Below are 25,940 nucleotides of genomic sequence, written 5' to 3' on the forward strand. Positions count from 1 at the left end.
CCTTTCACAGTTAATAAAACATAGGTAAACATCTTGTATTTTCTGATTTCAGCCAAGATCCATGTTCTTTTCTGAATTGGCTCATATTTGTTGTATGTGATGTTAGGTGCCATAAAGTGGGTTCTGACTCATAGTGACCTTTATGTACAACAGAATGAAACAAAACTGGGCCCTGGGCCATCCTCACAATTGTTGCTGTATTTGATCCCACTGTTGCCACTGTGTCAGTCCATCTCACTGGGGTCTTCCTCTTTTCTGTTGACCCTCCACTTTGTCAAGCATGATGTCCTCCTCCTGGGACTGGTCCCTCCTGACATGTCCAAAGTATAAAAGTTAGCTATACTTCTAACACAGATTTGTTCTTCTGGCAGTCCATGGTACTTTAAATATTCTTCAACAACACCATAATTCACATGCATCAATTATTCTATGATCTTCCTTATTCACTGATCAATTTTCACATGCATATGAGGTGATTACAAATACAATGGCTTGGGTCAGGTGCTCCTTTAGCCTTCAAAGTTACAGCTTTGTTCTTTAACACTTTAAAAAGATGTCTTTTGAAACAGATTTGCTTAATGTAACACATGGTTTGATTTCTTGACTGCTGCTTCCATGAGCATTGAGTATGAATCCAAGCAAAATCAAGTCTTTGACAACTTTGATCTTTTCTCTGTTGATCGTAGCTCCATTTATTGGTCTAGTTGCAAGAATTTTGGTTTTCTTTAGATACAGTCCATACTGAAAGTTGTAGCTTTGATCTTTATCAGTATTTTAAGTCCTCTTTCCTTCCAGAGAGCAAGGTTGTGTCATCTGCATATCACAGTTTGTTCACGTGTCTTCCTCTAGTCCTGATGTCACATTCTTTTTCACATAACTCAACTTTCTGGATTATTTGCTCAGCATGTAGAATGAATAAATATGATAAAAAGATACAATCCTGGCACACACATTTCCTAATTTTAGAGCATTCAGTATCCCTTGTTCCATCCTAATGACTGTTTCTTAAATCTATGTAAAAGTTATTCATGAGTACAATGAAGCATTCTGGACTACCCATTCATTGCTGTGTTATCTTTCCAACCTGAGGGACTCATCTTCTGGTACTATCTCAGACAATGTTCCACTGCTATTCAGAGGTTTGTAGAGGCTAAACCTCCATAAGTGGACTGCCTCTCTTTCTTCCTAGTCTGGAAGATCTGGTGTCACCGGTCCCTCATGGGTGACCCTGCTGTACATTTTGTTGTAGACAGGCTCATAGTAGCTGCTGTCAATTTTCATAAGATCACCACACTTAACACATCTCCACTTATGCCATCAGGAAAAAAGCTGGATGATTTCGAGCTAGAAAAACTGCCCGTCATGATAGACACATTTTCCAGTTTAGACTTGCAGATGACTTAACAATATTTCATATCATAGCAGGAAAAAGACCATTCTCTCCAGTTTAAATTACAAGGACTGGTTGTCAAACTTTACCAAAGAAATCAGATACTTGCCCAATGTGGCCCCTAGTTAACAGTGACTAACAGGAGTCAATAATGCACTACAACTTTCCCCTAATCACCATATACTTGCTAGTCAGAGTGAGCAGGTGTGAGTCCTTCCCAGAGATTAGGCTTGTCTGTAATTCCAACGTGAACTGTCAGTAGCGTTTGGGTGGAGCACATAATAACACCTTCAAATGTACACTGCTGGGCGGAGTGGGGGAGAATGTGAAGGCGGTAATGCATTCATTTTCAGAGTACAGTCCTGGGGTTAACACCCAAGTTCTTTTCCAAGACTAATTTTGAAAGAGCTGCGCAAGCCAACTTGAGAGAATTTATTTGCTAGCCAAGAAAGCTGGAGACCAGAACTAGCATATTGTATTTTAAATTTAATATAAAACTCAAAATTCTTAGAAATGTAAACTTAATATCCAAGTTTTATTTCAGTTTGTTTTCCAGTTTTGAAATGAAATTTGTTTATATAGTCTCACATCACTTTCAAAAGTACTTCCTTACACTTGCCATACAAAATACTCAGCCAGAACATAAAGACATCCATTCCTCCACAGGGTTAGGGATAAACTCTTTTTGGAAATCTTGACAATGTAATGTTTGTGAAAGGAGGAGAGATTTGAGTAGGGGACAGGACTTTACTATTATGGATAAATTGAGTTAAGCTGTTGTCTTTTAGTGTATTACTATTGAACATATCTGTATGCATCAAAAAAAGATGACTAAAATCACAAATAAAAACTATAAATTAATAACCACAAGAATAAGGTACCTCTCATGACTTCACAGTATGCTTGCTTGTATAGTTGTTACATGGAGTCCTGGCGCTGTAGAATAAGCACTCGAAAGCGAGGTCAGTTTGAACCCCAAGGTTGGTGGCTCAAACTCACCAGCCGCTCCATGGAAACCATATAAAGGGTCACTATGGGTCAGAACCGACTCGATGGCACTTAACACAGTTGTTACATATACCACATATACACTCTTCCCGACAGCTGCAGAAAGAACCTATTGCATGCAAAATAACCACTAAATAACAGTATGGTTTGTACAAACCATTCCATGTCTCTGGCTTGATTCTGTGTTATTATTTGCAGAACTGGTCATCAGTAGCTTGAATAACTTGCGTGCAGCAAAAACCACAGAACAGAGTCTTCTGTGATTTGGATTTATATAAGGTATCTCTTTTAATGACATTTGAGAAAAATTAACAGTTTGAAGTAAAGTCAAATGTGAGAAAAGAAAAAGGTTTGCCCACTTGACTTTCTCACATTTTAATCTTTACTTTTCATCATTTTTCAGAGGCTAAGAAGTCATAAAAGCAGGTGATCTTTTTCATTTTTTACTATATTGCTGCTATTCTGTGATACTACTGCTATCAACTGCCTAAGGGAAAAATCTCCTAAGTAGTACACTGGGAAAACCCGCATGACATTTGACCAATTGTATAAAATGGCTGTGCATTAAAAAGAAATGAAAAACCCAGATTTACATTTGGGGATCACTGCCTCTATCCTTCTCACCTCTCCTGACATCTTGATCAACATCAATAAGAAAAGGAACAGACAGTCATCCAGACTTATGCAAAGTACCTGGTACAGAAGCCATTTTCCCTAGTACTCCCGAAGGGCACGGCCACGCTTTGTCTGGGAAACTCTTGTTTGACTATAGCTGGCAGGCTCCAGCACTGAGAGCTGTCGACACCCACAGCAGGGGAAAAGCCCAGCAATATTTGTTTCTGAAGCAGGGCTTCATCCAGCACTGACTGACTGATGTCAGCCATTAAGTCCCAGCAGGGCAGGGAGCTTGACTTCACAGCAGGCTGCTCTCCACCTGGGCAGATGCTAAAAGTTGTGCTGTCTGGAACGTGAAAATACTGAAAAAAGAAGACAATGCAGAAACAGCACATTATGACAATGAGGTAGCAGAGTGAAGCCCAGCTTCTAAGACACTGTAACCACATTTGGCCAGGTCGGGAGCACAGGAAGATTGGAAATCTTTTTCCATGAGAAAGCGGCAAGACAAGCAGTGTTAGCTATCAGGGTTTGCTTACCTGGGCTAAGTGAGACATGACAGAGCTGAGGTGATTCAAACGGTGATACAATGTTCTCCTTACCACTTCATATAGTGCACAAAAGCAGAAACCATTGGGATCGAAAGGCCCCGTACGTGGTGGAGAGGAGTCTTTTCAGATTGATCCATTCTTGGGCTTATTATAAGGCCCTCTGAATGGGACCTTAATAAAGAACTCTGAATGGGAGCTCAGAGGACAAACATTTAAGGTTCATCCTGAAGGAGACATTGACCTCAAGTCTTAGGATGGAATTCCATACTAGAGTCTAAGGATTCTTAGACTTAAAAGGTACCTTTAGAAAAAATCATTTGTTTGAACGTCTTTCACAACCAAAGAAACTGTTGCCAGATAGCTGATGACTTGTCCAGGCTCACAAAACCAGAGCCATGAGTCCCGCTGCCCAGTTTGGTGGTTCCCCCATAACCCCAATACAGTCTTCTTGAGAAGCTCGGGATTATCTTGAATTAAAAAAATTCCCACCCCTGCATCATTTGGGGACTAAAAGAGGGGAATAATCCTTAGCTGCAGGACAGAGCCTGGACTTCCCCTTTCTCCAGGAAGCTTCAGTAAATCAGGAATTCTTTGTGAAGCTGATACTGTGGATGCTGCTGGCTTACTATCTCCCCTTTTTACTTAGACTAGTTCATTTAATCCTCACAAAAACTTGCAAGGAACACATAATCATGCCCATTTTGTTGCTGTTATGTGCCGTGGAGTCAGTTCCACTCATAGCGACTCTGTACAGGGTTTCCAAGGCTGTAAATCTTTACGGGAGCAGAAAGCCTCATCTTTCTCCCGCAGAGCAGCTGGTAGTTTCGAACTGCTGACCACGAGGTTCGCAGCCCAATTCGTAACCACTATGCTACCAGAGCTCCTTATGCCCATCTTAACAATGCGGAAAAGTCAGTGTGTAAAGCCCCAATCTCCTGTTTTGGAAAGTTCTGGTACATTCCAGGGTAGGGAGAAGCACAAGATTTATTCAGATATGATGATTTCTTTCTTGTCAATTTCACCTACTAAGTAGACATTGTTGACTCTATTTCCCAACTGGGCAATCAACCAGGTCATTTGCTTACTTCATCAACATTCTAATGAACCAAGATGCAATTTCTTTGTTCTCTCATTTTTTGCAAATTCCACAATGCACTGTAAACTTAAAACTGTAAGGCTTTTACCATATTTCATTGTTTCAACACAATGTTTGGGAGCTGAACTTAAGTGATAATAAGAAGTGTATTCAAAGGTAAAGAAAGAATGAATACTTTCTTACACAAACATTTCAAAAGCATAAATCAATAGTCTATAAGTTAGCATGTCTTGTTTCTAAGCTATTTTTAAATGCTCGCCAGTTTATTTTAAATGTACAAAGAGTTAACCGGACAATCCCTCTGAACATTCTTGGGCTTATTTTCCACATATTCTATCACTGAGATGTTAATATCAATGAGCTGGTACATCTTCACGTTTATGCCTCACATAGACACAGAGCTGCGGTGTTCTCAGACCCAGGGCTCAGTCTGGGCCCAGCCTTCTGCCGGCACTGCAGCCTGCAAGGCAGATGTTCCTTCACCGTGCTGGTGTGGGCTGAAGTGAACATGCTGGAGGATCAGGCTGCAGCCTCTGCCCAGATGTGCCACAGGCAGACAAGTCCAGCAGTGAGTCAGGATCTGCTGCTCTGTGGAATTTCTGCTCGTGAATTACCCTGGAAGCACTGACCAAGACATCCATGTGTTTAACTAAAGCAAATATCAGGGGAATCTCTTTACCTATCTTTACTGTTTGTTCTATCAAGGTTAGAAAGTGTTGATTCTATTTACTGTTAATGTACACAACGATCATGTTATAACGGCTTACCTCCTTTCCAGAATGAGGACTGGAGATGACTAACTGCGGCTTATAAAATATTTGATACGGTGTATTGTTGATTATTGTAGTTTTGTCTTCAATCTGAATAATTTGCATGCCTTGTTGTACCATGGAGGAGATGCAGAACTGACACAACTGCAAGACAATGAGGAGAAGAGTGGCAGCTGAAGTACTGTAGGGCTTACGGGAATCTCTTAATTACTTCTAAAAGGTTATTTTACCTAGCAGCACAACCCCAAGCTGACCTTTCATTCCAGAGTAGTTACTTTTTAGAGCCCTCTTTCAGTCTCAAAAACTGTCCTGTTTGGGAAAAAAGTGATCAACATCGTTACAGACGACCCACTAAGGAAAATCAATAAGAGACGAGCCAGTATTAGCTCTACAACAGAGCACTTGAGCAACCCAGTGACTTTTGCTGTTCTTGTGTGTTAACAGAGCTCCCTGGATGGTGTGGTGCTGAAGGTTTGTACTCCGCTACTAAAAGTCAGCAGTTCAAACCCACCCAACAACGGCACAGAAGAATGGTCCCGTGTTCTGCGTCCATAAAAATGACAGTTAAGAAAATCCTATTGAGTTGTTCTGCTCTGTAACACACAAGTCAGAATCGACAATGGTCAGGAGTTTGGTTGTACTGGGATAGATAAAGGCTTGTTTTCAAGGGATTTCACCAATTAATTCACAGAATACTTATAGAGTATACATCTCACCTACTTTGGACATAATATCAGGAGGAACCAGTCCCTGGTAAAGAACTTCATACTAGATGAAGTAGAAAGTCAGTTAAAAAAAAAAAGTAAAACCCCAACAAGATGGACTGACAAGGCGGCTGCAATGATGAGCTCAAACATAGTAACAATGATGATGTTGGTGGAGACGTGGGTAGTGTTTCATTCTGTTCAACAGAAATTTGTAGGAATTGGAACTGACTCAACAGCACCTAACAACAGCAACTCATACATTTGTGCTCCACTTGACACCCACACGGAGCTACTATTATCCCCATTTTACAGAAGGGGGTTTATGAGACACAAAGGGGAATATGAAGCCTTCCCACTTGATATGAAGAAAAGATGTTCAGAGAATATGTTATTTGACTAAGGACACCTATCTAGTAAGTGGTAACATCAGGATTTAAATATAGGTTCTTTGATAGCTAAACTCATGTGTTTCTACTATGGCTGATTGGTAACTGACTCATTTTCTACACAAAGAACTGTTGTTCTGAAATTTGAAAACACTTTCTTATATGAAAGAAGATGACCCAAAGGATTGTAACTAAGTGAACCCAGAGCTCCACACAATTTTAGACACCTGTTTCTCATGCATTGTGGCTGTCACTTAATAAATGCTAAGTCACTGTTTATGAGATTTAATTGTACTGATGCTTACCTTAGGAGAAAAGAAGCGGCTCTCTTGAGATCTATTCAACTTCTTGCCTCAAAAAGATGAAACCCTAGTTGTACAATGGTTTAACACTGGGATGTTAACTAAAAGACTGGTAGTTTGAAATCACCCCACGGGTCTATGGAAGAAAGATCAGGAGATCTGCCCCTCTAAAAAATTACAGGCTAGAAGACCCTATGGGACACTTCTACTTTGTCACATGGGGTTGTTATGAGCGGGAATTGATGGGATGACACACAACTCTCCATTACATAAATGTAGTCCTGGTGAGGTACTGCAGGATAATGCACTGGACCACAAGGTCACTATGAGCTGCAAGGTTGGCAATTCAAACCCACCAGCCACTCCTCAGAAACCCTATACAGGGTCACTATGAGTTGGAATCAACTTGATGGCATTCAAGCACGATAAAGTAGTTTAGTACCATCCGCTATTCCCATTGCAACCCTGTGCAAGTTTCATGAGGGCTTCCTTCCTTCTTATCAGCTGGCAGGAAATGTTATCCCCCCAAAAATGGCCAACTCTGTATAACATACATGGTTTTGAGTTTCTGGCTATGATTCTTCTTTTTTCTTTTATTGAAAAACAAAAAAAACAAAAAACAAAAAAAAAACCCTAACGCCATTATCTCCCTCAAATTGCTGGTCCATCTTTACCTTCCTAGTCAAGTGGCTCCCAAACTCTTACACTGTTATTCATTGAGCCCCTGCAGTCTAACTTCTAGCCCCACCATTTCCACCCACCACCATAGTGTGTTGATTTTGACTCCACACTATTGTTCTGACAGGACAAAGTAGAACTGCTCCTTAGGGTTTCTGAGACTGTAAATCTTTAAGGATGCAGACTGCCACATCTTTCTCTTGCAGAGTGACTGTTGGGTTTGAAACACCCAATGCTTAACCCATTGTGCCACCAGTGTCCCTTCCACTCTTAAAACACCACCAACAACCTCAAAACCCTGCCACTGAGTTGATTCTGACTCATAATGATTCTGTTTAGGGTTTCTGATGCAATTCTGTTTAGGGTTTCCATATTTATGGAAGCAGAAAGCTTCATCTTCTTCCAGTGGAGCAGCGGTGGGTTTGAACTGCCGACCTTGAGGCTAGCAGTCCAGTACTTATGCTACAACACCATCTAGGGCTCCTTCCACTCTTCCAAAGCAATGGCTTAATCCCTTAATTAAAAAGACCTTCTCAGCCCTCATTTTCCTATTCTTCTTATTGCATGAATACTGTGCATTTAAATAAGCTACTTGCTGTTGTTGTTAAGTGCTGCGGAGTTGGTTCCGACTCATAGCGACCCTATACAGGGTTTCCGAGGCTGTAAATATTTACGGGAGCAGAAAGCCTCATCTTTCTCCTGCAGAGCAGCTGGTAGCTTCATACTGCTGACCCTGTGGTTCGCAGCCCAATTCGTAACCACTACCAGAGTCTACTGGTAGAGTCATATTAAATGAAGGAAAATTCTTGCTTCCTCACTCTCTTAAAAAGACTCATACCATAAACTCAGTGGTGGATTCTGCATATAAATATTAAAGTGACATACTCTAAAAAAAAACATAATTATTCATCAATGTGATAACTGCTATTGTTGTTGTTAGGTGCCATCAAGTCGGTCCTATGCACAACAGAACGAAACACTGCCTGATCCTGGGCCAACCTCACAATCGTTGCTATGTTTGAGCCACTGTATCTATCCATCTTGTTGGGGGGGTCTTCCTCCTTTTCTCCAGCCTTCCACTTTACAAAACATGATATCCATCTCTAGTGACTGGTCCCTCCTGACAATATGTCTGAAGTGTGAAAGACAAAGTCTGGACATTCTGGCTTCCAAGGAGCAAGCTGGCTATACTTCTTCCAACACAGATCTGTTTGTTCTTTTGGCAGCCCATGGTACTTTCAATATTCTCCTCCAACACCATAACGCAAATGGATCAGTTCTTCTACACTATGCCTTATTTACTATCCAACTTTCTCCTGCATATGAGGTTATTGAAAACACTTTGGCTTGCATCGTGCATCCTAGTCCTCACACTGACATCTTTGTTCTTCAGCACTTTAAAGAAGTCTTGTGCAGCAGATTTGCTTAATGTAATACGTCTTTAGATTTCTTGACTGCTTTTTCCATGTGTTGATGGTTGATCCAAGCAAAATGAAGCCTTGACGACTTCAATCTTTTCTCCATTTATATGATCCAGTGGTGAGGATTTTTGTTTTCTTTACATTATAGTGCAACCATACTGAAGGCTGTGGTCTTTGATCTTCATTGATAAGTATTTTAAGTCCTCTTGGCTTTCAGCAAGCAAGGCTGTATCATCTACGTATCACAGGTTGTTAACGAGTCTTCCTCCAATCCTGATGCCATATTTTTCTTCACATAATCCAGCTTCTCGGATTATTGGTTCAACATACAGATTGAGTAAATATGGTGAAAGAATACAACTCTGGCACACACCTTTCCTAATTTTAAACAATTTGGTGTTCCCTTGTTCTGTTCAAACAACTGCTTAGTCTATGTACAAGTTCCTCATGAGCACAATTAAGTGTTCTGGAATACTCACAGTTTGCAATGTTGTCCATAGCTTGTCATGACCCACACAATCAAAAGCCGTTGTGTAGTCAATAAAGTACAAGTAAACATCATTCTGGTATTCTCTGCTTTCAGCCAAGATTGATATGACATCAGCAATAATATCTCTCATTCTACATCCTCTACTGATACTGGCTTGAACCTCTGGGATTCTCTGTCAATGTATGGTTGCAGCTGTTTCTGTATTAACTTTAGTAAAACTTTATTTGCATGGGATATCAATGATATTGTCTGATGATTTCTGCATTCTGTTGGGTCACCTCTCTTTGGAATGGGCACAAGTACAGAGCTCTACCAATCAGTTGGTCAGGTAGTTGTCTTCCAAATATGCTGGAAAGATGAGTGAGTGCTTTGAAAGCCATATCACTTTGTTGGAAGATTTCAATTTGTATTCCATCAATTCCTGGTGCCTTGTTCTTTGCCATGGACTTCAGTGCACTATAGGAAAGAGGATCTTGAAGTGTGGTCAGGAGAAGGGTCTCTGAGACATTTTCAGCAGCTCCCAAAATGAAAACGATTTTACAATACTATAATACTAAGATATTACTTGTCTTTTTAACATTCTGTTTCTCTCAGAGTGAGTCCAGTGGAGTTTCTCCAAGGCTATGGGCTGTGACATCATCATTCTGACACCAAAAGGAATGTGTACTTGTACATTTTTAGTTTTAATAAAATTCTTTTCATTTCTAATTTGGTAAGTATTTACAGATATAACCCATAGAAATAAAAGATATTTGGGGGTCATCAGTAATTATTGAGTATAAAAGGGTTATAAGACCAAAAGGTTTGAGAATCAGTACTAAAGGATGATAAAATATCGAGATAGCTTTAACTGTTCATTCATTTATTCACAGACATTTGTTCAGTACTTGCTGTGGCCTCTTTGTGAGGCATGGAGGTACTGAGTGTTTGATAAGGTATTATGACATTTTTTCCAGGTTTTGATGGTAGTTCTCAACTTACAACTACTCAACTTTGGGTGATTCACACTTACAGCTCTTTGCCATTTACACCATGTTACAGAACTTTGGCTGCAGAGCATAAACATGTGTTACCCAGACAACTTTGAGGAAATGGATCCCAACCCTGAGTACTAAGGGAAAACCAGCTTCTTTGTATCAGGGAAATTAATTTTTTTTAAACTACCAAATGATATTAATTTTTTTTTCCAAAAGGTTCTTTAAAGATGCCTGTCAAAAGTCAATGTCTCCCCAAAGAAAGGTCATTCTGACAAAGGTCTACTTATGACATTGCTCTCTTTTTCTGACCTGGGGCAGCTAAAATAAAGGTATTTCAAGTTCAGCAATAAAAACTCTACAAGGTCCATGATGATAATGTCCTTTCATACATACAATTCAATGTGATTTGTTAACTACATTATTCAGCTTAACTGGTTCTCAAAGACTTCAGAAAAGATTTATGTTGACTAGCACACACCATTTGTATTCACTCATATAACTGATGAGGTATGCTTTTGGTATCCATACCACTCATCTGTCAGTTTGTGGTACTGTGGCGACTTACGTGCTGCTTGCTGTGATGCTGGAAGCTATGCCACCACTATTTTAAATACCAGCAAGGTCATTCATGATGAACTGGTTTCAGCGGAGCTTCCAGACTAAGACAGACTAGGAATAAGGATAGGCGGACCACTTCTGAATGTTTAGTCACTGAAAACCTCATGGATAGCAGCGGAACATTGTCAGATATAATGCCAGAAGATGAGCTCCTCAGGTTGGAAGGCACTCAAAATATATCTGGGGCAGAGCTTCCTCCTCAACGTGAATAGATTTTAATGATGTGTATGGGGCAAAGCTTTTAGGACCTACATTTGCTAACTAAAAATGAGAAGAAACCGCTGCAAACATCCATTAATAACAGGAATGTAGAAGACCCAAACAAGATGGATTGACCTAGTGGCAGCAACAATGGGCTTAAGCTTAACAACTCTGAGGAGGACACAGGACCAAGAAGTGTTTCCTTTTGTTGTACATAAGACCACTCTGAGTTGGAACTGATTTGATGGCACCTGGTGTGGCACTGTGGGTTAATGCGCCAGACTGCAAAGCCATTTGAACTGCAAGGTTGGCAGTTCAAGCTCACCAGCTGCTCCTTGGAAACCCTATACAGGATTGCTATGGGTTGGAACCAACGTGATGGCACTTAACAACAACAACAAATACCTTTAAAACGATGGTATCACTGTGTTGCAGAACACAACTCTCTTGTATCATTGCTTCTGTGGGAAAACCAGTATAGACTCATAAGGTTTTGCTCAGGAGGCCCTTTCCAGGAACATAACCTTTGCTGCTATTGCCTCTCTCATTTCACTCATACTCAGAACGCTAGCAACTCTACTTCCTGCTCTAAGAAAAACAGACCAACTACAGTTTGTGGATATTTTGGGATACGTTCATATCCCCCACATACTATATATAACTGTGAGTGTTCTGAAATAGAGCAGTTATTGGGTAAATTATTTGGTAAAGGACAAAAAACTCAACATGAAACCTGAAAGGTTAAGAAGTTAAGAAATCAAGTATTTCACTGCTATAAACTTTTTAGAACAGATAATAAAAAAGAGGAACCAAAAAAGAAAAAGGCAGACTCATTTCAGACAGGGTAGTGGACGGCATGCCTTGCCCTTGAGCAACCCAGACTGTGATCCTACCTTCTGATGTCCTGGGAAAGCACCAAGTCTTACTTCCGCATCAACAAATCCCTCTTCGTCCAATATCACAACTTCACCATTACCGCCATCTTTCCATTTTGGAGATGTCAGGTTATGGACCAGTTTAATTGCTACTGACTTGTGCACAGTATTTGTATTTGCCCAGTATATGCCAATTTGAAAAGCTTCCTGGAAAAATAATGCCTCCATTATATAAAGTATTTTTCTTAACTTTGATATTTTTTACCTCAATCTTCAGGAATTTTTAAAATATATAATATTGATATTATATAAAATAGGTCTAAGGCAACCAAATCAAAGTTTTTCTTCTTTTCTTTTTTTTTGGGGGGTGGGGGGGAATAACAGGCATACATATATTTTATTTTGGTTTCCAATGACTTTTTGACTCACATTGGAATTCACATTTCTAGAAGTGGAAAAAACAAAACAACCAAAACCTCAAACTGTGACTATCCTGTAAATTCCAAATACTTAAAACGGAAGATTTCACCTCATTTGACAAGATAATAATATGTAACATTAGGACCATGTAGGTCAACATTCCAGACACATAAGGTAACATCATCTGAATAATTAATAAAGACACAATTCAATAAAGGTATGGACTGGAGCTAAAACAAAACAAAATGGCTCAACAACTTTGAAACTTTTCCTTATTGGGAAAATATGAAACATTTTATTTGGGAATTCCTTTGACTCTGTGTTCTTATAGACTTATATATAAACTTTCTTGAGCTGGAATTTAAAGTTTTCCAATTAGGCTTTTCTTTCTATAATTGCCCAGTTTTTGTTATCAACAACTGGGCAGACATCTGTAATTATGGCTCTTCAAGTCATTTATAAAGGAAAGAGGGCCTTTAATAAAAGGGCTTCTCAGAACTCAGAGATTTTATAGCTCTGTATTCTTAACATATCCTGGGTAGACCAACCCCAATGCTTGTCAAATATTCTGCACACAATGAAAACAAGAATGTAACCAGTCAAGTTATCAAACTTAATAACTCAAGCATAAATATTGCTGATGGGAAAACAAAGACAGCTGAAACGTCTGTGAATATCAAAGAACATTCCACACCCCTTACGTATGCATTTAAAAGGACAGTTTTCCACAAGTAATTCATTCTGTTATAAACATAAATGTAACCTCAATTGGTTTTTGAGAGAAATGAATTTATATTGGGTTAAAAAGTTATCATACCTGAAAGTTAGGAGGGATAATAATTTTGCCAGCAGGAACCTGTAGAACAATCTTCTCTCCTTCAAATAGCCAGAGGTCCCACTTGGATTGATTGATAAGCAGGGCCCAGGGTAGAAGTTCTATCAACAAGGTTTTAACATATGGCTTCCAGACTGACAGCTTTACCCGCATTGGGCTATCCCACTGACTCAGCTGTTCATTCCTGTTCCAAATACCACATCCAAGACACTCAATGAAATATGATGATTTCGGTATTCATGAAATACACTTACAGATTCCAGACATGCAAAACTCCTGTATGATATTACCTTACCCCAAAGTTAGCCAAGGCTGAATTTGCATCTGAGAGGAAGCAACTTTTCATGTAATTATATTCAAGATTATGAGTACAGAAATTTACAAAATATTCTTACTAGTTAATAAAATAAAAGTCAGACATACAAATACCTACTTTAAAAAACAAGCAAAAAAACACCTTTCATGATATCTAACTTTTTTATGAATGGCCATTTATCTTTTAATATTGCAAAACATTATTAAAAAAGATTGCTGAAGAACATTACCTGTCAGAATCCTTCTTATTATAGGGCCATGTGGGCTGAAGGGATTTTTCTAGCCCATAGAATTCTGAAAGGATCTGATCAGCTGGGCATTCAGGGTGTATCTTTGTGGCTATTTGTTTAATGAGGGATGTTGAGATGGGAACAGCACAGTCTGAAGGATCATCTTCTTCTCTATGAAACAGGAAGAAAAAGCAAGAATAAACATCACATTTTTACAGAAGTCTACTAAAAACAACTAATGACAATATATTACAGACCGATTTTTGGTGGGTTTAGGCCAATATTTGGTTATTTGTTGTTGTTAAGTGACATTGAGTCAGTTTTGACTCATAAAGACCTTGTATAGGGTTTCAGAGGAGTGGCTGGTGAGTTTGAACCACTGACCTTGCAATTCAAATGGACCTTATGGTTGAGTGCTTATCCTACAGTGCCACACCAGGACTCCCATATATATATATATATATATATTTGGTTATTTAGGACTAATTAAAGTTTTTGGATAATCTGGGCTCTTCCAAAGTGGTGTGTGATTTCTTGAAAAGTCACTAATGACAACCTGAGGGTAAGTCAGAAAGTATTGCTACTAGGGTTCCAGTTTACATTTGCATGAGTTTAGTGGGTGACTGTGGATAATACTCTTATCTTAGACTCATCAGGGTGCCTCAAAACTAAAAAGATCCAATTAAAACAGTAGATTATGAAGCCATCAGATGGGTCAATTCAATTCAAGGCAGAAAGACCAGCTCAGAATGTTATGGTAACTGTTTCTTTGGGGGTGGGTGGGGGGAATTCCAAAGAGATAATCTTGATCGATTTTCTCAAAAGGCACTAGATGATCATGGGGACTGCTTATGAAGAAGTTTCAAGGAAACTGGAATAGTGTACTAGTGAGAAAAAGGCTAGGAAAGTTACACTGAGGAATTTTTTCCATCACAATAATGCACTTGCTCGATCTTCAGAGGTAACAAAGACTGTCTTATGAAAATCTCATTGGGAACCTTACCCCATTCACCCTACAAGTGTGTTTTTGCCTCTTCAGACTTCTTTTTGTTCCTCTAACTCAAAGAACATTTAATGGGAACAACTATTTGAGTCCCTTGATGAGACCGAAACTGCTGCTTTAACATAGTGTAAATTGGAAGAGTACAGAATTATTCATTATAGAAATGGAAACCTGCCTTTAGAAGGGGCTAAATCTTGATGGAGGATATATGTCAAGAAATAATAGCTTCACATTTTGAAATTTCTGTTTAATAATAAATTTTTATTTAATAATAAAGGTTTCTATGATATTATAGCAATACTTTTCAACTTACCCTCATATGTTATAGACCAATATATTTGGAATCTGGGGACTGATCAAAGCGTTTGGGTAATCTGGGCCTTGGCTTTTCTTCTTCTTCCCCTTAGTTTTGGGTGAGATTTCTATCCATCTCTTCTCCCACTACAGAAATCATGTGTCCATTACATATTCTGTGGGATCTCTTTTGATTATTTCTAAATCTACTAAGAATGGCTGAATTTTATCTAAACTACAGAAGACAATAAACGGATGCTGTTGTTGTTACTAAAGCACTCTGGTGGGACTTGGCTGGTATCCAAAAGACTGGTGGTTTGAATCCACCAACCATTCCAAAGGAAAAGGATTAAAAACGGCTACGGACCAATTCTACTCTGTCCTATAACATAACACTGAGTTGGAATGGCCTCTACGACGATGGGGCTTTGAATGGGTTACTGTCATTAATGCCGTTGTTACCATTGTGTTGATTCTGGTCCACTGTGGTCCCATGTATGCAGAGTAGACCTGCTCCACAGGTTTTAAGGTTGTGACCTTTCAGAAGCAGATCACCAGGCTGGGTTTTCTGAAGTAGCTCTGGGTGGGTTCAAACCACCAGCCTTTTGGTTAGTAGTCAAGTGCTTAACCATGGTGCCACCCAGGTCAATTCTGACTTACAGTGATCCTACATAACAGAGTAGAAGTGCCCCATAGGGTTTTCTAGAATATAAGTCTTCATAGGGTTAATGTATTGGACTGCAAGGCCAATTTGAACTGCAAGGTTAGCAGTTCAAGCTCACCAGTCCCTCTTCGAAAATCCTATATAGGGTTGCTATGAGTCAAAACCAACTCGACGGTACTTAACAACAAACAACAAGTCTTCATAGGAGCACATCTCGGTAGGTCTTTTCTCCTACAAAGTTTGCTGGTGGGTCTAAACCACCAATTACTTGGTTAGCAGTTGAATAGTTAAGCATTGTGCTACCAGGACTCCAAGTGAACACTTGTTGTGACTGTCATTAAGTGCCGTCGAGTTGGCTCCGACTCATAGTGACCCTGTAGAGAGTTTGTCAGGAGCAGCTGATGGATTTTAACTGCCAACCTTGTGGTTAGCAGTCCAGTTCCTATTCTACAGTGCCATACTAGGACTCCAAGAGAACACTAGACAGGGCAATTTAAAAGTAACATTCTTATAAAATAAGCAACTTTATCAAAACAAACAAGCTGTATTTACCCTGCACTCAATAGTACAAGGTTATTTTTCTACTGAACTCTCTTAGGAAGATGGAAGGATTTTTCCAGTACCTTGCTTGAAATGTTAAGTGATGTACAAGGTCAGGTTCTATGTTTTGCAGTGGTTTTTCCTGTCCTCTTCCTGGAATAATTTGTGTTTCACTCAATCCCAGACTCCTCTTCTCCAAATGTATGATAATGGGGTCTGGAAGATGACTCCTCATGATAAAAAGAGGGCTGAACACAATCTATAAAAATAAAAGGACAGAACAACTTTCATATTTGCTGTGTTGCAGTATTCCAGCTGTTTGATGCTGAAACAAACTTGCAATAAATCTCTTCCCCGGGTCACCCTGACAATTTATTTCAGGATAGAAAAGGTCAAAGTCATATACCATATTTTAGAGTTGGGAAAGCACTCACCATCCGTTGCTGCACTTGAGAATTGGGTTCTAAAGTCAAAACTGTACACCAGACATAAATAATGGAGCTGTTTGAAGATGGCACCTACAAAGAAGACAGTAAAAAGGTCCAATTCAGTATTAAACGGTTTACTATTTAATCAAAATAAGGCACAGATATATCGATTTGGAGGATTAAAATAACAAAACAAAACCAAAAGAGCAACTAAGCAAAACCAGACTTCATTACGGCATGAACTGAGCGTGCACTGAGCTGATGAGGCCAATTCTTCCCATAAAGACAAAAACTGTGTATGAGGCTGAGTAGGAGAATAAAAGAGAGGAATTCAAATGATAGCGGAGACACTGAGAAGGAGACAAAAAAGGAACTATCTCAGAGCTTCTCTAGTGAGAAGGATACTACCCCAGGCCCCACCCCATTCTCCAACCCCAGTGAAGCGGGATCTTCAAGATCCTATTTGCCTCCATCTGACAGAGAGAGGGTCTTGGCTGTAAGAACTAGTGGAACTGCTGCAAATGTGTTGGCAGAGTATGGGGAGGAAATGCTATGAGAAGTACTATCCAAAGCCTTCCTAAACTGCACTCTTACATATATCACTTGTAATAAATTGAATGCAGTTACAGAGCAAAGAGCACATTGAAACCAATCTCATTTTAAAATGTCAAGTCTATCTACAGCTCATACCTGAATGACAAGGCTATACTCAGGGGTCTTGGGGTCCAAGCACACATCTCTTGACCAATCCTCATCTCCTTTGGCCTTCACACACAGCTCTGTCAGTTCGTTGTTTTCTAGTATGTAGGAAGGCAATTTCTGTTTGGCTGTGAGGCAGTCAAAATGTTCTCGAACCACAGCTTGTCCATCTTGACCAATATAATGCTGAACAACTTTCAGTTCTATGCTTTGAGACAAGTAGCTACAGATGATTTGTCTTCCACAGATGATAATCTACAGGGCAATAAATACATGAAGACTTAATTCAAACTTCATGGATTAGAAATTTGTAACAGTTCAGTCAGAGTAAATTATGTTGATGTTAATGGAAAGAAAATGAAGTTATCTGCTTAATTAGAGAATACAGGAAGAGAGAGTGATCTGGAAGGAGAGAATTAATTTCACTTTAGTTGTGTTAAATTTGTAGCACTCAAAAGACAGATATAAAGGCAGGGTCCCTGCCCAGCTAGAACTAGGTATCAGGTAGGTGCTTAAGGGAGAAGGTGGAGATGGAGATCAAGACTTGTGAAATAAAAGTCCTGCAAACGTGTACTAGAGAGAAGATAGTCCAGCTGGAAGAGAAGGCTCAAATCCAGTCATTGACCAATACTTTAGGGGTAGACTCAGGGTATAAAGCCATAGAAGGGACTGGAGGATTCTGGATGTGAATCAGGTATGTAGTTTGTCACAGCCAGGGAAGAAGTGACTGGCCAGGAGATGGTCAATCAGCATCATGCAGCAGCTAAAAAGGGCAGGATGGAAGCAGACCTGCAGTTCAGGAAACTGAGGGCAGCTCTGAGCAAATCTGGTCCTTGAAGCTGATTCCCAATGACTTACTGCAGGAGCCTTGGTGTGGCGCTGTAGGATGAGTACTTGACTACAAGGTCGATTTGAACTGCAAGATCAGCAGTGCAAACTCACCAGTTGTTCCTTGGAAACCCTATACAAGGTCGCCATGGGTTGGAACCAACTCAACTTCACTCAGCAACAACAACAAGAAGAAGAGACTGATAACATGATCTTTAATGCAGACATGGTTTTACCTAGTTATAGTTCATTTTATTCCATTGTTTTCTGCATTGTAGGAATATGCATCTTGAAAAACACAAAATTATCCATTCAACCCATGGAACCCAACTATCCATTCAATCCAACTTTGTATCTAGCTAAGAGTGTATAGTTCATAGTGAGCATTAAGGAATGTATCCCATATTGAATTAAACTAAAAAGATGATGCAATTTTATTCTTTCCAATGAATACTTTTAGTATCCAATGAATACCAAAATCTTCCTTTGATAGGAACATTCACCATGATTGGGGAAACTGGGACTTCCACATATTGGATTTTCCCCACTTACAATACTTTTCCCAGATTCTAAAATGATAACAATAACTACCACATATCGTGTATTTATCAATCTAAACGTTTCCACAAATTAACTCTTACTCTCACAGCAGCCTTATGAAGTAGGTGCTACTATCATTCCCCTTCTTAAGAAGAAAACAGACCCAGAGCTTGAGTCACTTGTCTGATGTCAACCAGACAATCTGGCTCAGAGTCTGTGCTGAAGCACCCTGGTAGTCAGCCGCTCATAAAATTATCTACTCACTGATGAAAACTTAGAAACTATTAAAAAAAAAAAAAAAAAAAGAGGGATGATTTCCCATTATAATATAAATGTGATGGACACTGTGAGTTTCCTTCCCATTTAGCTGCTCTTTTTTCCCTTGTTGAAATTCTTGATTTGGATTAGGTATAAAAATGTGGCACACCTTTTGGAAGGGAGACACCACACCCAGCTCTTATGATTGTCATAATTGGCACATTTATTTTTTTGTTTTACAATGAATAATCTGACTAAAATGTGCTTTTCTTGTTGATGTCACCATTACTTTTAATGAACCATTATTGAAAATACATGTAACAATTTATGAATGAACTATTATTTGTCCCAAATGAATTTGATATATTGATAGATCAAAATTTAAATGTCAGCTTTGTTTTAACTTCCACTGTTTGAGCAGCGAGGTTTAGAATTTTATCAAACATTTGTTATCTAACTATATATCTTATATCTCTTGTCTTTAGAAGGAGTACATTTGTACAACCAAGTGTGCTTAACTGTTATATTTCTCCAAAATTCTTTAATCATTATAATCTTTTAAAATAACATATTCATAATAATGAGCATACAGACCAATTGAACCATGAGTCCTAAGTTAGCAGGAAAACCTTTCTTTAGTCCATGCTAAGGGTAAGGAGACATTCATGATAAGTATCAAGATGTCATCTTGCTGTTACTGTGAAGGGCCAGCCATCAAGCTGATTCTGACTCATAACGACCCTGATTAGGGTTTCCAAGGAGCAGCTGGTGGATCTGAACCGCCGACTTTGAAGTTAGCACTCCATTGCTTATCCTACAGCACCACATCAGAACTCCATAGCATATCCTAACTTGAAACACACAACTGAAAGCTCTGAAGCAGTATTTAACTCTTCTTATTCTGGGTGTACCCAGGCCTGGAAAAATTGTATACACGTTGCTCTTGCTCCAGAACCTGTGGCCCCCATAAGATTTAGAGGAGAATTTTACTGTCTCGTCCAGAAACCACAGAGTCTATGTAGCCATCTGGGACTCACTTTGTTTAAAGACAAAATCCTCTTGGTGGGTTTTTATAGTTTCATTTGCAACTAAAAAGCCTGTAAATCAGCTTTCAAATCTGATAAAATAAAATCTTTACAAGTGGTCAGGGAGGGAAGGCTACTCGGATGAAGTAAACTCCACCATGGCCACTCACTGGAGTGGTGGCACGTCATGGCTCCTCTGATGCTGGGCTCAGTAAGAGAGGCATGTTCGCTTTTCTTCAAAGTGGTAAACTTTACAATGCCTTTAGTTTTTGAAATTATAGTCCAAATTTCAAGATTAATTTATCAACTGAAGACAGCCACTTACTTTTTTTTAAATGTAGAGTTTCTCTTTAATACAAATTTCCAGGTTTCACACTAATTCCCCTCTTTCCCCAAAGCCACAAAGATGCATATGGAAGATTTCTACATATGATTTTACTTAGCAGGTTTCAGAACTCTTATTAGATCAGTGCCACAGAGAATCATGATATTAAAGAATAACTCCAGAGCACCAGATGCACTGGAAGATGATATCTTAGCTATGATTAAAAGTATGTGTATAAAGATACACATATACACCAGGACTCCTACACAGATACAGATAGACATGTAAGGGTTGAGCGTAGTAACGGTTTCCTCACTGAAGGGATGGGGAACATGAAAATGCATGTAAGTACATGAGTAACTAGTTGTATCTTGCACAATATATATATACACACACACATATATATGTAATGTTGTTGTTGTTAAGTGCCATCGAGTCGGTTTCGACCCATAGCGACCCTGAATAGGGTTTCTGAGGCTGTAAATCTTTACAGGAGCAGATCGCCTCATCTTTCTCCCGCGGAGCCGCTGGTAGTTTCGAACTGTTGACCTTCCGGTTCGCAGCCCGATTCGTAACCACTACGCTACCAGAGCTATATAAGTCTAATGTATAAGTTACTGAGAAATTTTATATGTGGTCAGTGGTCAGTTTTCATTTAATCAGGGAGATGAGAAGGGCATAGGAAAGGCAGAACACAGATAACCAATCATTACTATTTAAATAAACTTGAGCTAATTCTAGGTACATCAGGGACTGGCATCCACTTATCTCCCCAAATGGAGTTTGGTAATTTATCAGCTGTGGTTTATTGCAAATTTCCAGGCAGGGGTGGGGGTGGGTTGTTTAGAAGGAACCAGGCCAAGATGGGAAGGAAGAGGAATCCATGAAGCTCCTCTGGAAGCTTGGCTCCTATCTTCCTTCCTAACATCTTCAAAAAACAAAAATGAACAAATCCCATGTCTTTGATATACTTTAAATAAAGCTCATTGGAATGCTGATAATAAGTTCAACTGAAAAAGACATTTCAGATTTTTGTTTGTGTGTGCATGTAAGATAAGGCTGAAAATCACTCACCAGAAACTGGATTTTCCAGGACTTTGTCGATATATGTATAAGTTGGTTTGAAATTGGCATGGTGGTCTGCTGAGCCTTTCAAGATTATCTTGGTTCCAATTTTCCATTTGCTTCATTTAGGCTAAATCAATTGCTGTCTCTGTGTCCTACCTTTCATACTCTGAAATTTTTTAATGGCTGTAATGTAGAGCTCAAATGCACTTGACTAATGCCAAGAAGTGCAAAACCTCAAAATACCTGTGTGTGCCTGCCATGATGATGGGAACACAAAGCAGACTCTCCAAGTTCCTGTGGAAGAGGACACCTCCTTTCACAAGAAGATGCAACGTGAGGGCTTCAGGATGGATGGTGTTAAGGATTCCCAATGAAATTCTACTAAGACAGCCCTTGCTACCTTGAAAAATGAATAGGTACATTGTGCTTAAGTAAAACAACTCCTTGGTGCAACCTTCCTGGCCTTTTTCTCACCAAGGCAGTTTTCAGTTTTCTTAAAATTTATTCACTATAATCATGCAGTATCCTTTGAGAAAACCTATCAAGATGATTCCTTTGGTTTCCCAAAAACCAGCTGTCATAAACTTCTGAGCTGATCTGTCTGCCTTCAATTGAACTAGCCCAGCAGATCCTCTCAAAAGCCGCATTTTGATCAGACCTGTTTTGGGGCACCTTGTAAGGTGCCCTAGTGAGACTAAGACATGTGTTTTACTGGGAGAACTTGTCTGCACTTACACGCTAATTGCAGAGACATGTTTTATTTGGAAAACAAACTCATGTATATATCAATTGGAATCCTAGCAGCAATGTTTTTTGACTTATCCTCATAAATTTCAAGATTTTATTTTTTGACTTATCCTCGTAAGTTTCAACATTTATTTCAAGATTTATTTATTATAGTGAGAATTTTGAGAAAATCTAAAAGTCCAACAATGAGGAAATGGCTAAATGCATTTTGACATTCTACATTCTGTGTTGTTGTTGAGTACCATCAAGTCAGTGGCAACTCATAGCAACCCTGTGTGAGGCTTTCTGAGCAGCAGCTGGTGAGTCTGAACCACTGACCTTGAGGTTCAGATGACCTTGCGGTCCAGTGTTTATCCTACAGTGCCACACCAGGACATTATGTGTAGGAATATTTAAAACGTAAGGCATGTGACAGTCACTGAATGGCTAAGACAAAAGGCAGGCCACTTTTGTTAGATGAGTCTTTTAAATTGAGGTTTCAGTATATCCAGAAATTACTGACCAAGGGTTGAATCAGATCACATCTTAGCTCCACAGACCCCATTTTGTTTCAGGCCTCATTTCTACTTTAAATTTTGTAAGGGCAGTTCAAAATCTTCAATGCCTGGCATTATAAATAGTCTGATGGAAAAACAAGCCAAGTTCTATTTTGTTTTTAACCCTGCTTCTGTTTTAAAGCAATATCCCTTGTACTAATTTCAACATTTTGCCGAACAAACAATTTAGTTACCCTCACAGTCTGGATATGTCCAGGGAGGGTCATAGAAAACAGTCTTTGCAAGAATGTGATTATGCACAGGCAGGTCTAAGTCTAAGATCATCTATCACAATTTTGCTAAGAAGTTCCTGCATTCTGAGTATACTCTTGCCCCTCAGTTTCAGCAAAGTGCAGTACTTTTTAACCACCTGGTTGCTCTGTGCTACACTGATTCACAAATTGCTTTAATCCTCAATAAAGCTCTGTTGCTTTTATTTGAAAGATGCTGTGGTTTTGCTCTATGACATTTTTGCTGTTAAAACAGGATCTGAAGGAGCATTGCCTGCCATGAGCCCTGAGGCATCCAGGACTGGGGGCTTGGGTACCAAGCAAAGGCTATGTGGCTCTCTGCCTCCATGGCATCTCAGGAATTATTGCAGGGTGTGTAACCTCATGGATTGAGTTTCCTTGTCCTTGTGTTGATGCTATCTTTTATTGTGGGATTTGTTTTATATTCATAAAGTAGGTTTCACTTTAATCTTGCAAGTTAAATTTTTTTTTTTTTTTTAAATGCACATGTAAGCTGTATACTCTCTCTACTGGGAGCGCTGCCCTCTCAACCTCTGCTAGAGGTTACTGTCCCAAAATCTTCAAGTTTGCCACTAAGGGAATCTCAGACTCTACATAAGTCTCAGAACTTGGGCATGGGTTAAGCTGTCAACACAAGAGAGTGCATGCCTCTGGTACTCACCATGACTGTTAAAGACTTCTTTGTCAGAATAATCTGTTCAGGTTGTGGGCTAGAAGCTATGCCTCTGAGACATAAGAAAATGCTCCTGCAATATGGGCACACATTGATTTAAGCAAAACAGTGTCAAACACTAGGCCAATCCATCTACCCTTAGGGTTTTGTTGAATCTGAGAGTCCTTAACTTTTAAAACCATCTTAAACCTTTTATTGAAAAACTGTCTGTTCCAAAGGCTTTTCAGAGTTTCCTTCCAGGACTCTAGCTCACTACAGGAGCAAGCAGTGCAGTCATCTAAGCTGCTCAGTTGGACGGCATTCCTTTCTTAAGTTCACTTTGGACAATCAATGCCCAAGCTGCCAGTTTTTTGTACCTATCTAAGTAACTTTTTCTGTGCAGTATATTATAAAGCAAAAACCTCTGCACTAAGCAATCATAATGGGACCTATCTTTTTTTTTTTTTTTTAATTGGTAACTGGAAGGCTTCGAAACACATCAAGATAGCAAAATTGCTTCCCTGCAGGATGTAGTTTCTAAATTAATTAAACAAAATAAGGAATTGTAATGCCAAAGTTCTGCCTCTGCTACATTTACCTCTGCTGCACCCACACCTCCTCTAGTGGTACCTTTGCGGCCCTCTTTTCCATCGTCACTCCTTTGATTCTATTAATTCTGCCCCACCAGAGGTTGCCTCTGATAATACCTTGTCTGAACTCATTTTCTTTCTTGAAAAGCTAACTAAGGTTCTTCTACCTGAAATGTCTTTTGAAGCCTCACCTGTGGTCACTTTAGGACTCTCCTATAGAGGCTAGACCTGCACAGAATTATGAGCTCTTGTAAAAGATTTCCCCAAATTTCATGAGGCCCCTTAAACAATTTGCTCAATAATTTAAAATCCTAATGGAAGCATAACAGCCTGGGCTATCTGATTGATATCAGTTAGTGCATATGTTGACACAGCCTGGAGAAGCCAGATTGTAACTGCAACATGCAGAATAGAAAGAGCCTAAAAAGAGTTGAGCTTAAGATTTGGAAAAACCAGCTACTCTGTCAGTTGAAGAGGTACGAGCAAAGGGTAAAGATTACTGAAAGCTATTCCTGAATATTCCCCCCCACCCAATTATATAGGGCTAAAATTCACTTTTGCACATGGAATAAAGATGAAAGTGTTTATGATTTAAGAGTGTGTGGAGGAAGATAGAGTCCCTACTGAATAGTTTTCATGTTATCTAGATGGGCCTGGTTAAAAGAGATGGGGAGGGAGGTGGGGCTTGATGGCGGCTAGGGTGGAGGTGCAGTGAAGTTCGCCATCAGCAATACCACAGAATACCAGGTAAAGCAGATCCAGGTCAGAGCTCCAAAACTCAGAACCACATAGACAGGAATATTTAAAAGGTTTGAAGGCTTATAGCTAGTGGAACTTGTAGCAAAAGTAAGAAATCATGTACTTTTGAATCTGCCGGGTTCAGTGGCCCAGTACCAAAAATTTGGGCGAGACCAAACAGCAATACCAAGCAGGGGAGAAAACACACCCCAGAAAAATGCCGCAGGAACCTGGACAAAACACTTTGTTGATTTTGCTTTGTTCTGATTTTTTTTTTTTTTTTTTTTTGGTATATGTTCATTGCACCCCCCACTGTTTGCACACTTCCATTCGGATGACTAGAGGGGGTGCCTGAGTGAGTGGACACCCCATAACCTCACCACTGGTGGGTTCTTCTGCCATGCATGCACACAGATACTCTCAGCCCAAGAGCTGGCCCTGAATGTGGTGGTGTTGTTGTTTTTTTAATACGGGAAAGGTCATGACAGGCGTGTAGAGAGGGAAAAAGAGTTTAAAAACAAAACAGGCTGAAAATTAAATTAAATCCTGAGGTACAGCACAACAACCAATAGTGGCATCTTAAAATCTCTCAGGCAGCTTTAAAGGCAAGAAGCTGAAGAGAGGATATTAAAATCATACTCATAATAGGCTACAGATTTTTTTTTTCCTTCTCTCCCTCCTCTTGCTTTTCTGCAATTATAGACTACAGTATTCAGTCAGCTTTTTTTTTTGTTGTTGTTTGTTTTTTTCTTGCTGGTGCTGTTTTGCGGTTTTATGCTTCCCCTTCTACCTTTGGGGGACCCTTTCTCTCCCTATGTTGTTGTTGTTGTTGTGTGCCATCGAGTCGGGTCCGACCCATAGCGACCCTG

The 25,940-nt window shown here is 39.5% G+C and overlaps 1 protein-coding gene across 2 annotated transcripts in view; it reads right to left on the reverse strand.

The window, feature by feature from the left end:
* The window catches only part of VPS13B (vacuolar protein sorting 13 homolog B (yeast)), a 1,072,080-nt gene that overhangs the window by 65,569 nt on the left and 980,571 nt on the right, over window positions 1-25,940 (reverse strand). For both annotated transcript variants that reach the window (XM_006859183.1, XM_006859184.1), the window contains exons 44-51: window positions 17,505-17,768; window positions 16,821-16,904; window positions 16,470-16,645; window positions 13,886-14,056; window positions 13,323-13,524; window positions 12,104-12,292; window positions 5,428-5,574; window positions 3,092-3,375 (exon numbers count right to left, since the gene is read on the reverse strand). In XM_006859183.1, coding sequence (XP_006859245.1) covers window positions 3,092-3,375; window positions 5,428-5,574; window positions 12,104-12,292; window positions 13,323-13,524; window positions 13,886-14,056; window positions 16,470-16,645; window positions 16,821-16,904; window positions 17,505-17,768 — 1,517 coding nt within the window. The remainder of the gene's footprint in view (window positions 1-3,091; window positions 3,376-5,427; window positions 5,575-12,103; window positions 12,293-13,322; window positions 13,525-13,885; window positions 14,057-16,469; window positions 16,646-16,820; window positions 16,905-17,504; window positions 17,769-25,940) is intronic.

Source organism: Chrysochloris asiatica, unplaced genomic scaffold (genome assembly GCF_000296735.1).
Source record: "Chrysochloris asiatica unplaced genomic scaffold, ChrAsi1.0 scaffold00031, whole genome shotgun sequence".
NCBI classification, from domain to species: Eukaryota; Metazoa; Chordata; class Mammalia; order Afrosoricida; family Chrysochloridae; genus Chrysochloris; species Chrysochloris asiatica.